At 31.6% G+C, this 12,331-nt stretch overlaps 1 protein-coding gene across 1 annotated transcript in view; it reads left to right on the top strand.

Moving 5' to 3' along the window:
- Positions 1–4,272, top strand: part of LOC111368420 (ferredoxin--NADP reductase, embryo isozyme, chloroplastic-like) — a 10,965-nt gene extending 6,693 nt beyond the window's left edge. Inside the window, exon 3 of the mRNA XM_022989642.1 lies at positions 3,522–4,272. Coding sequence (XP_022845410.1) covers positions 3,522–4,021 — 500 coding nt within the window. The 3' untranslated portion in view covers positions 4,022–4,272. The remainder of the gene's footprint in view (positions 1–3,521) is intronic.
- The last annotated feature ends 8,059 nt before the right edge of the window (positions 4,273–12,331 follow it).

Consider the following 12,331-nt stretch of genomic DNA (forward strand, 5'->3'; position numbering starts at 1 on the left):
TGATCTTCCCGAGCCATAAACAATACTATTTGGTTAATTCCTAGGGGGTATAGCATTGAGCAGTATCAATGCGCCATCTCCATGGTCTCCTTCTCTTCTTGTTTATTCGATTAGTTCAGTTGCAACTTGTATCCTATACTAGTTGGTAGGCAGACCTAAATGAAATTGGACTCGTAGACCCAAAATAACAATAATAACAATAACGGATTTGCAGGTCCAAAATGATTAAGAGCTCGCAGGCTCATAAAACGACAAGAATAAAATTAACCATTCAACACATCCATATGATCGAGTCCATAATCGTCCATTAATAATACATTCATCACATAAATGTATGTGTATATAATATCTAATATTATATGCAAACACGTTTTCAAGTTTCAAGCAATTAAGGTCGTCTAAATTCTTTTATACAAATGGATCGGAACAATTAAATAATTAATTAAATTAGCGAGCATATTTAATTAAAATCAAATTTTAACTAAATAACAAGATTAGAGTCCAACTCTAATTTCAAAACTTAAGGCTGATGAATTTAATTAAAATCAAATTTTAATTAAATAACAAGATTAGAGTCCAATTCTAATTCCAATATTAAAGGCGAATTTATTTAATTAAAATCAAATTTTAATTAAATAACAAGATTAGAGTCCAATTCTAATTCCAATATTAAAGGCGAATTTATTTAATTAAAATCAAATTTTAATTAAATAACAAGATTAGAGTCCAATTCTAATTCCAATATTAAAGGCGAATTTATTTAATTAAAATCAAATTTTAATTAAATAACAAGATTAGAGTCCAATTCTAATTCCAATATTAAAGGCGAATTTATTTAATTAAAATCAAATTTTAATTCAATATCAAATTAGAATCCGATTCTAACTTCTAGAATACATTTGGGTGAATAACTAATTAAAATTAAATTTTAATTAAGTATTAAATTAGAGTCCAACTCTAATTTAAATTGAATTAATATTTTAATCTAGGATAACATTTCTAAATAAAATAAAATTCAATTTAGGGTCAAATTTAACATTTAAGTTAAAATCACATTTTAACGAAAATATAAAAGTCATCAATTTTAAATAAAATTTTGATTTGGGTCAAAATTAAAATTATAGATCAAATTCATTAAAACAAAATTTTAAAACCATTTAAAAGTCAAATTCAAAACTGTTTTGAAAATTGCAAATTTGACCCAAATCTAAAATTGTTAAAGGCGCCCCCAAATCTCTAAAATTCAAACAGGACCCTTCATCTCAAAATTGCAAACTAGACCCATTATGAAATTATTAACAAACCCTTCAACATTCCTAAAATTTCAAGAAGGCCCTTCACTTAATAATTGCACATTGACCCCGAAATAATATTGCAAGCAGGGTCCTGCAAATTATGAATTTGCATGACAGACCCCCGTCTTCAATGTAGATCACCCGATTTCTGCAGAAACCCTAAAAATTTCAAATTTTGATTTCTTTTACTATTTCCCTTGGTGGCACCTACCAGCGCCGCCAACACCCTTTTTAACTCCCGGCGCCAAGTGGCGGCGGCAATATCCACCTTACAGCAATGCGCAGGTTGCTTGTGCAGCGCTGCAACATCCAGCAGCGCCCGACGCTACTGGCTAGTATGGCAGCAACACCGAGGCGCTGCCTTACCCAGCAACGTTGCAACGCTGCTACAACAGCAGCATCACATGCTGCTGCAACAGTGGCCGGTGTTGTTGGCCACAGACTCACGATCCAGTTTTCAACAATTTTTTTTTTATATGAAAATTTAATTTTTATCACACAACAAATTTTTGAGTGTGGTAACAAATTTTCTTAATTGCAAGAAACTAGAACATGTACAACAATCAACTTTTGATTGTACAAAAATATTAAACAATTTCTAATAAACACAAAGTAGGCTATGATACCACTGTTAGGAATCTACTTAATATGCGCAGCGAAAAATTAAAACAATTTTCGATTTCCGTCAGGATTCATCTTTGTGTTTAGATAGAAATTGTGATAAAAGTCATACATTTTTCTAGATCTGCAAACGCCTTTGTTTTTTTTTGTTCCAGCAACCTCGATTCACCGCCACAACTGTCCAGCCTTCAACGGTGATCCACACAGAGAACAAAATTGTAGTATTAGGATTTTTCTTGTGCTAGCAAGAATAATTAAAAATCTCTACAGTTTTTAAAAAACCTTAGTCATATTTATATATAAGCCCAAACGGGTTTGGCTTGACCCAATCCAATATTTAATTAACCCATTTAATTAAATCTGATCCATGAATTAATTAATCCAATTAAATAATTCAGGCATATAAATAAACGACTCAATTAATTAATTTATTTAATGCTTGTTAAATTAATTAATTGACAAATCACAATCTCCTAGTTCTTATTTTGTGTGCGACCTATCAAGTTCCGGATCACGATGCCTAACGATGTGAAATATTATTTTGATCTAATCAAAATTGATAAATTAAAAAACCCTTTTAATTTATCACCAATTCACACTCATCGTCTCAAATTGACATTTAGCAATGTGTCAGGGCAATACATGTAACGAAAAATGTCACGTGGTATGACAAAATCAAACTCGTTTGTTTACCGGGAAACTATAATTCCTTCGTCAATATGATCCGATCGATTATGAGATACGGAAGTGTGTCAATCTCGATTATTGATCATATCTTTTATTCTACTATTAAGTCAACGTGAGTCGAAAACTCCTTTTCGACTTATGAGTATACATTGGCCAAGAATTTCGTTATTGACTTAATTGAACGAAATGCAGATTACAATAGCTTACTATCTAAGAGTGACTAATCATCTATTGATCATTCACAATTTTCGTGTGATTCTTGACATATCCGAATGATGCCGTATTAGCAGCCCTTGGTAGAGCAATATCCAATACCGTCAAATAATGACTGTCCTCAAATAAGGCATTATGACGATCTTAAGTCAAAGGACCAATTTCACTATCGAACTTTAGAGATTAATCACTGACACTCAAATAGTTATCCATGTGGAATCTCTTAGCGGGTCTCCAATGTTTCGTTCTATAACAAAATATACACACGTCCATCTAAGTGTCATCACATTTTAACTCTTGAGATTATTTACTTACTTCACAAGTAAGAAATGCCACACATAATGGTCTATCTATAATAACGATATTTGTTTCTCGTTATTATTCATGACCATTGATTATTCAAAATCCAATCATATGTAATTTGTATCTCACAATCACAACTCATTGTGATTAACAAATCACTTAAATTTGAATTTTCGAACTCTATTATTAAATTTTATTGTCTATTAATTAAGTAATAAATCTGTCATTAAATTACATTAATTATATATTAAAAGCATTAATGTCCAAGGTTAATTGGACATAAGGCATAACACTTACAATATACAAATCACAGTATTGGGAATGATCTGATTATAAATTTATAAGTCAACCAATTTAGTTTCTATTCCGATCTTTTGTTGTTAACATTATTGACTTGTGTAGGGCCTTACGGCAAGATGATGATTCTGCCTGTGGATGATCCTAATGCCACCCATATTATGATTGCCACTGGTACTGGCGTGGCTCCCTACAGAGGCTATCTTCGCCGTATGTTCATGGAGGATATTCCCACATTCAAATTTGGGGGCCTCGCTTGGCTTTTCCTCGGGGTTGCTAACAGTGACAGTCTTCTTTACGACGATGAGCTCTCCAAGTATCTTCAGGACTACCCGGATAAATTCCGATATGACCGTGCACTTAGTCGAGAATGGAGGAACAAAAGTGGAGGCAGGATGTGCGTTCAGGATAAGATTGAAGAGTACAGCGATGAGATCTTTAAACTTCTGGATAGCGGAGCACACATTTATTTCTGTGGGCTTAAACGGATGATGCCAGGGATTCAGGATACACTCGAGAGGATTGCGAAGGAGAAAGGGGAGAGTTGGGATGAGAAGCTCTCACAACTGAAAAAGAACGGACAATGGCACATAGCAGTATATTGATGCTGCTCAAGCTCTAGCTGATTATTACTCGATATATCATGGGAAAGTCGAACTTCACTCACGCTTAATATTTTGCTTCAACTCTTCAGCTTATCATGCATACAAATTGGGAATTACCGAAAAATAAATAATATAAAGTACGTAAAATTTTTGAGATGATTAAAAAAACCGTATGAATTAAATTTGTAACATATTGAGCATTCTTTGCTGTGATATTGGATACATGTTCCGGTGGATATGACGGTCGATGAAATGAGACTTTTGACAGTTTTAAATTTGAGGTTTTTGTGAGAGATGTGTTAGAACGAAGGGTCGTATAACTGCAATATCTATGAAAAAATCATAGTTTTTTTTTTTTTAATATACGAGCTCGATTATTTTAGCCCCTGATTTAGATAAAAAAAAATAAAAATAAAAATAATTAGATTTTTAGTAAATTTTGATAAAAGTTGATAAAATGTATGATTCAAACATTGTGGGTCCCGTAAAAAATAAATATTAAATTTGACTAAAATATTTTCCATACCAAACACGAGCTACGTCAAATCTAGCAATACAAGTCCACGGTTGCTTACCACCAGTACATTTATTGGACAATGAATTGATGAGATCATTGCCAGTCAGACTACTGGTAAATAGGATTAATGCTATTGCAAGGCATTATTCTAAACGAAATTAATGAATTGCTTCTTTCTCCATATAAAAACCGAAGATGGCTATAGGTCACTGACCACATGAGAGTCGAAGGTGATTAATTCCTTTCCCTCTCCACAAAATTCCTTCAATATCAGATTGAGAAACAATGGGGCTTTCACAACAAAAAATATGCACGTTTATTTTGGTGGTTGTCATTGCTGCAATTGCATCTGTGGCAAGAGGTTCTAAGTCGATCAATTATTCTGGTTTTCCAAGATTCAATTGCGATCATGAAGAGTATCAAAAGTACTGCAGACCGCATGCTGTGGCAAATCCATACGTTCGAGGTTGTTTGCCAGTTGACAGGTGTCGTCCTGGCACCAACTGAAGGCGAAAGTATAATAATATGAACTGGTTGAAACGTGCATACACATTAATTAGGGTAAATCGTTTGCATATAATGATGAAATATTGTTATGATCGAGAAATAATAATGGATGGTGGTGATTTGATAGAGTTTTATGCATCCAATATCGAAAAACGACTTACGATATAATCATATTTTTGTTCTCTCTTTGAGTATGCTATTTGAAAATCGTCCAATATTAAAAATCATTTTAAATGATATTTGTCAGATTATGGTTGTCGTGCTTTTAATGACAAAGTTAAAAAAGAGGTTATATCAATCAAAACAATCGTTGTCTAAAGTAGTCAAAGAAGGAGACATTATTCATCATAACTAATATCAGTGTCCTGTAAATTTTTTAAGTGATTATTACTGTAATTGCTTAGTTTGGACAAATTTTGGGAAAAAATATGTAATTTCCGTATTCATAAATAAAAAAAAAAAAAAAAACATATCTAGCCATTGAAAATGGAGAATGTTTCGTCACAATGGCCTATCATGGCTTTGGACTTAAAGTTGGATCTATGCATTTGATCCCTCTTTTATAATATCAAAAAGTAAATAAAGTTAAAATTAAAATTTTATTCATTGTATTATCAAATACGTTACATATGTTAAAATCAAACTGAGTCAAGATGAGTCTATCCATCGTCGCCTCTTGTACAATATTAAAATATTGTTTAAAGTTCAAGTTTTGTACATTATATTGTCAAATATATCGTACCTATATCTGACGACGTGCATATTCAAAATAACTCTTGAAGGGTGCAATGATTGAAGGATGTTGTTTGATTGGAAAGGAAAACCAGCATGATTTATTTTTAAGAAAAGTTAATAAGTAATCATTTTGATTGCATAGTTTACTCATTTAGTACTATTTTTTCCCCTTTTTATCATTGATTCATTTTGGCGTTTTAGAAGGTCGAACGATGAATTCTTAATTCAACAATTTTGCAGCATTGTGCTATGAATGCTTATGACAAATGGCATCAAATAATATTTACTAATTCTTTAATACCTTTTACTTCTTTATCATTTTGGTGGTTTAGAGGTCAAAAGTAGAATTCTTTAATAAAATATTTCATGATACTTAGGTTTGGATTGCTTTATTCTCGAGTGATTATATTCAATGAGGTTGCATTAATTTCAATAGCAACTAGAGAAAAAATTGATTGACCAATCGTACTTTTTAGCCTCTTCCAATATATTGTTTCACATGCGGATTTTTGTGAAGGTAAGAAAGGAGATGAGCAAACTAAATTTTAAATGACTTCATTAAAATTCATTAAATAAGAAGGACTAGTGCAATTGCTTTTTACTTGAGTTTAAAAAGTAAAAACAAAACGTCCATCTTTTCTTGAATGTAAAATGTCTTTCACTTGCTTTCCATCTTCATATTTTTGAAATTTGTAATACCCAAAAATAAAAATAAATAATAATAAAAATAAATTTATACAGTATATTATAAGGCATAAAATGTACGAAATTAAATTTTAATATTATTTTGATTAATCATTAAATTATTATTGAATTATCTGATATGAAAATACTTAGACAAATTTAGAGTTTTATCATACTTGAAAATATAACGAAATTAGAATTTAATGTCTGTATATATATTGAATTACTATCAGATTATTTAATATAAATGTGTTTAGATAAATTTAGGATTTTAACATATTTATAGTAGAATTTTATCCTCATGCAATTGGAATTTTATTTGATAATGTTGTTTGTTAAGAGTTTAATCTAAATTCTAATGAAAAGTTCTAAGAAAGGGGGGCGGGGGGGGGGGGGGGGGGGGGAGGGGGGTGGAGAGAGGTGGGTTTTCAAGCTTGGATTTTCTTCAATTTTTCCATTGATTCGGAGAGAGGAAAAGAAAAGAAAATCTTTTTTGGCGTATTCAAGATCTGTTCGTACAAATTCACACAAGTAATTTAACAAATTAGATATGGATTTCTTTAAATGCCAAGTGATTTTGTGTTTTCACTTTATAATGTTTTAAGTTAAGTATTTTATGTGATATTATGTGATCCAAGGTAAAATAAAAAAATATGTTGTGGAAAATACCATAGGGTATTATTATATAGATCTACATATAAAAAGACACATGGCTAAATACCCTAAGTAGATATTGAGAACGGTATGACCTAAGTGAGAATGAGACGGTCGTGTTTCTATTCCACTAAAAAGCTATGTTATGTGCTTATTTTACTTACTTTTTGTATTAAACCGTGAAAATGTTGGCATGAAATCTATACTGAGTATATTCATATGCTAATTATATTCTAAATTACTTTTACAAATGTTTGATGGATCGAAGTTGGAGGTTGAGATTGTTGACAGAGTCCGTGTTGTTGGATCAAGAATTTAATATTTTCTTTTAATATTTAATTAGAAATCATTTTTTTAAATTCCAATTAAAATTTTATGTTTTTTTTCAAAATTAATGTTGAATTTTCAAAAATAAGTACTGAATTCATAGTACAATGGTGGATCACGTTAATTGATGTTTTATGAGACAATAAGATAACTTATTTTTATTCTGTAAAATTAACTTGAGTCAAGATGAGTCTATCCATCGTCGCCTCTTGTACAATATTAAAATATTGTTTAAAGTTCAAATTTTGTACATTATATTGTCAAATATATCGTACCTATATCTGACGACGTGCATATTCAAAATAACTCTTGAAGGGTGCAATGATCGAAGGATTTTGTTTGATTGGAAAAGGAAAACCAGCATGATTTATTTTTAAGAAAAGTTAATAAGTAATCATTTTGATTGCATAATTTACTCATTTAGTACTATTTTTTTTCCTTTTTTATCATTGATTCATTTTGGTGTTTTAGAAGGTCGAACGATGAATTCTTAATTCAAACAATTTTGCAACATTGTGCTATGAATGCTTATGACAAATGGCATCAAATAATATTTACTAATTCTTTAATACCTTTTACTTCTTTATCATTTTGGTGGTTTAGAGGTCAAAAGTAGAATTCTTTAATAAAATATTTTATGATACTTAGGTTTGGATTGCTTTATTCTCGAGTGATTATATACAATGAGGTTGCATTAATTTCAATAGCAACTAGAGAAAAAATTGATTGACCAATCGTACTTTTTAGCCTCTTCCAATATATTGTTTCACATGCGGATTTTTGTGAAGGTAAGAAAGGAGATGAGCAAACTAAATTTTAAATGACTTCATTAAAATTCATTAAATAAGAAGGACTAGTGCAATTGCTTTTTACTTGAGTTTAAAAAGTAAAAACAAAACGGCCATCTTTTCTTGAATGTAAAATGTCTTTCACTTGCTTTCCATCTTCATATTTTTGAAATTTGTAATACCCAAAAATAAAAATAAATTTATACAGTATATTATAAGGCATAAAATGTACGAAATTAAATTTTAATATTATTTTGATTATTCATTAAATTATTATTGAATTATCTGATATGAAAATACTTAGACAAGTTTAGAGTTTTCTCATACTTGAAAATATAACGAAATTAGAATTTAATGTCTGTATATATATTGAATTACTATCAGATTATTTAATATAAATGTGTTTAGATAAATTTAGGATTTTAACATATTTATAGTAGAATTTTATCCTCATGCAATTGGAATTTTATTTGATAATGTTGTTTGTTAAGAGTTTAATCTAAATTCTAATGAAAAGTTCTAAGAAAGGGGGGCGGGGGGGGGGGGGGGGGGGGGAGAGAGAGAGAGAGAGAGAGAGAGAGGAAAAGAAAAGAAAATCTTTTTTGGCGTATTCAAGATCTGTTCGTACAAATTCACACAAGTAATTTAACAAATTAGATATGGATTTCTTTAAATGCCAAGTGATTTTGTGTTTTCACTTTATAATATTTTAAGTTAAGTATTTTATGTGATATTATGTGATCCAAGGTAAAATAAAAAAATATGTTGTGGAAAATACCATAGGGTATTATTATATAGATCTACATATAAAAAGACACATGGCTAAATACCCTAAGTAGATATTGAGAACGGTATGACCTAAGTGAGAATGAGACGGTCGTGTTTCTATTCCACTAAAAAGCTATGTTATGTGCTTATTTTACTTACTTTTTGTATTAAACCGTGAAAATGTTGGCATGAAATCTATACTGAGTATATTCATATGCTAATTATATTCTAAATTACTTTTACAAATGTTTGATGGATTGAAGTTGGAGGTTGAGATTGTTGACAGAGTCCGTGTTGTTGGATCAAGAATTTAATATTTTCTTTTAATATTTAATATTTAATTAGAAATCATTTTTTTAAATTCCAATTAAAATTTTATGTTTTTTTTCAAAATTAATGTTGAATTTTCAAAAATAAGTACTGAATTCATAGTACAATGGTGGATCACGTTAATTGATGTTTTATGAGACAATAAGATAACTTATTTTTATTCTGTAAAATTAACTTATTTTTATTCTGAAAAGTTTCTTCAAAATTTTTGGATTATTATGTGTCAATCAATTTTTATAATGGTTAAAGTGATTATTTAAGTAACTTTCGGAGCATAAGTTTCGGGGCATTACGGCATGGTATCAGAGCCCAATCAATCTTTTTTGTAGATTTTGTGAAATTAAAATTTTAGATTTCTTTATATATTAAAGTTAAATAAATTTTTATCCACACGATATTGGGATAGGGATAATTGAATTCTAACTGACGATCTAAGGTATGAAATTATTTATTAGCTTTAAATTTCTGTTTAATGAGTTTTGGATTTTTTTTTTCTACAGGGCTAAAAAGGGAAAAGGAAAACATATAATTATGATATTGGGTGTTGAAATTTTAATAAATTGGATAAAACTATTTTTTATGTAGCACTAATTGCAGAATCGTATATTTATAATTTTCATGTAATAATATCTATGTCACGTGTATATCTTTTGAGTGGATATATTTAATTATACACTGTATGCATGAATGCATTGACGTTGGTTCAGTTATTTTCAAATTAAATGGCAATAAAATAAAATAATAATAATATGGGGAAATTTATTTTCTTGATTTGCGTATTTATAATACTAAAAGGCTCTGTCAAAAAGATCTAAACTGCCTAGGGCGAGTTTGAAATTTAAGCGGTCCACTTGTCACCCCCTCCTTACCTAGAAGCTTTTTTTAATTGCATGTTATTCAATCAATAAAACGAAAAACAATATTACAGACCCACAAAAAAAAAAAAAATATGTAAAGCCCATTTAGTCAAATCTTAATGAAAACAATGTGAATATATTGAACGGACACTACATTATTTTATCGTTGTCAGCTATATCAAGATGATTGAGTTGACTAAAATGGTGTCTAATACACGATCCCCACATATAAGGTTTCTATGGTAACTAACTTAGCACGAGAATTATTTGCTGCTATGCGAGAAATATCGCAGCAGCAACCACCTCAACAGCCACGAGGCAACTCGAGAACATCTTCAATTATAGAACAATTTCGCAAGATGCACCCACTCATGTTTGAAGGTGGTCTCGATCCACTAGCTGTTGAAGAATGAGTTCGCCATCTTGAGCTTCTCTTCAAATTTATGTAATGTACTGATGCATAAAAAATCCTTTGTATGGTATTCATAATGGAGAAGGGAGCAAGTCATTGGTGGGAGATGACTACTAGATCCTGCACCAAGGAGCAACAGTGTAACATTACATTGGCATAGTTCAAAGAGATAGTATTTCAGAAGTACTTTTCAGCTACTTTAAGAGACAAGAAGGAAGCAGAGTTTCTTGAGCTAAAGCAGGGAAACATGATGCTTACCGATTATCATCGAAAATTTAAGGAGTTATCCAGATTTGCCCTGCATTTGGTGGACACAGAGAAGAGTCAAGCTCAACGTTTTGAGCGTGGACTGAGAACGGACATTAGGAAAGCAGTGGCAATATTCCAATTAAGTATTTATTAGGGAGTTCTGGAGAAGGCTAAAGTATACGCATTTGACGATCACCAGAGTGGTGAAGGTAGTAAACAGTAAACTGGCTCCTTAGACAAGTGCAAATGGCACGGCAATAGCAAGAGGAATGGAAGACGCGACGATAAGAAAGGAAGAACGGAAATAGATGCCAATGTCGGTGACAAGAATCCACGACCTCTTTATCCTAAATATCAAAAACCTCATAAGGGAGAGTGCTTGACAGGAAAATGTATCTATTACAAATGTGGCAAGCCAGGATAAAATTACATTGAGGGACAATCTAAGAANTGAATATATTGAACGGACACTACATTATTTTATCGTTGTCAGCTATATCAAGATGATTGAGTTGACTAAAATGGTGTCTAATATACGATCCCCACATATAAGGTTTATATGGTAACTAACTTAGCACGAGAATTATTTGCTGCTATGCGAGAAATATCGCAGCAGCAACCACCTCAACAGCCACGAGGCAACTCGAGAACATCTTCAATTATAGAACAATTTCGCAAGATGCACCCACTCATGTTTGATGGTGGTCTCGATCCACTAGCTGTTGAAGAATGAGTTCGCAATCTTGAGCTTCTCTTCAAATTTATGTAATGTACTGATGCATAAAAAATCCTTTGTATGGTATTCATAATGGAGAAGGGAGCAAGTCATTGGTGGGAGATGACTACTAGATCCTGCACCAAGGAGCAACAGCGTAACATTACATTGGCATAGTTCAAAGAGATAGTATTTCAGAAGTACTTTTCAGCTACTTTAAGAGACAAGAAGGAAGCAGAGTTTCTTGAGCTAAAGCAGGGAAACAAGATGCTTACCGATTATCATCGAAAATTTAAGGAGTTATCTAGATTTGCCCTGCATTTGGTGGACACAGAGAAGAGACAAGCTCAACGTTTTGAGCGTGGACTGAGAACGGACATTAGGAAAGCAGTGGCAATATTCCAATTAAGTATTTATTAGGGAGTTCTGGAGAAGGCTAAAGTATACGCATTTGACGATCACCAGAGTGGTGAAGGTAGTAAACAGTAAACTGGCTCCTTAGACAAGTGCAAATGGCACGGCAATAGCAAGAGGAATGGAAGAGGCGACGATAAGAAAGGAAGAACGGAAATAGATGCCAATGTCGGTGACAAGAATCCACGACCTCTTTATCCTAAATATCAAAAACCTCACAAGGGAGAGTGCTTGACAGGAAAATGTATCTATTACAAATGTGGCAAGCCAGGATAAAATTACATTGAGGGACAATCTAAGAAGGCTGATGATCAAAAGGTGGGCAAGGCTAGAGTTTTTGCTTTAATACTGGA

Source organism: Olea europaea, chromosome 19, assembly GCF_002742605.1.
Source record: "Olea europaea var. sylvestris chromosome 19, O_europaea_v1, whole genome shotgun sequence".
In the NCBI taxonomy this organism is placed as follows: domain Eukaryota; kingdom Viridiplantae; phylum Streptophyta; class Magnoliopsida; order Lamiales; family Oleaceae; genus Olea; species Olea europaea.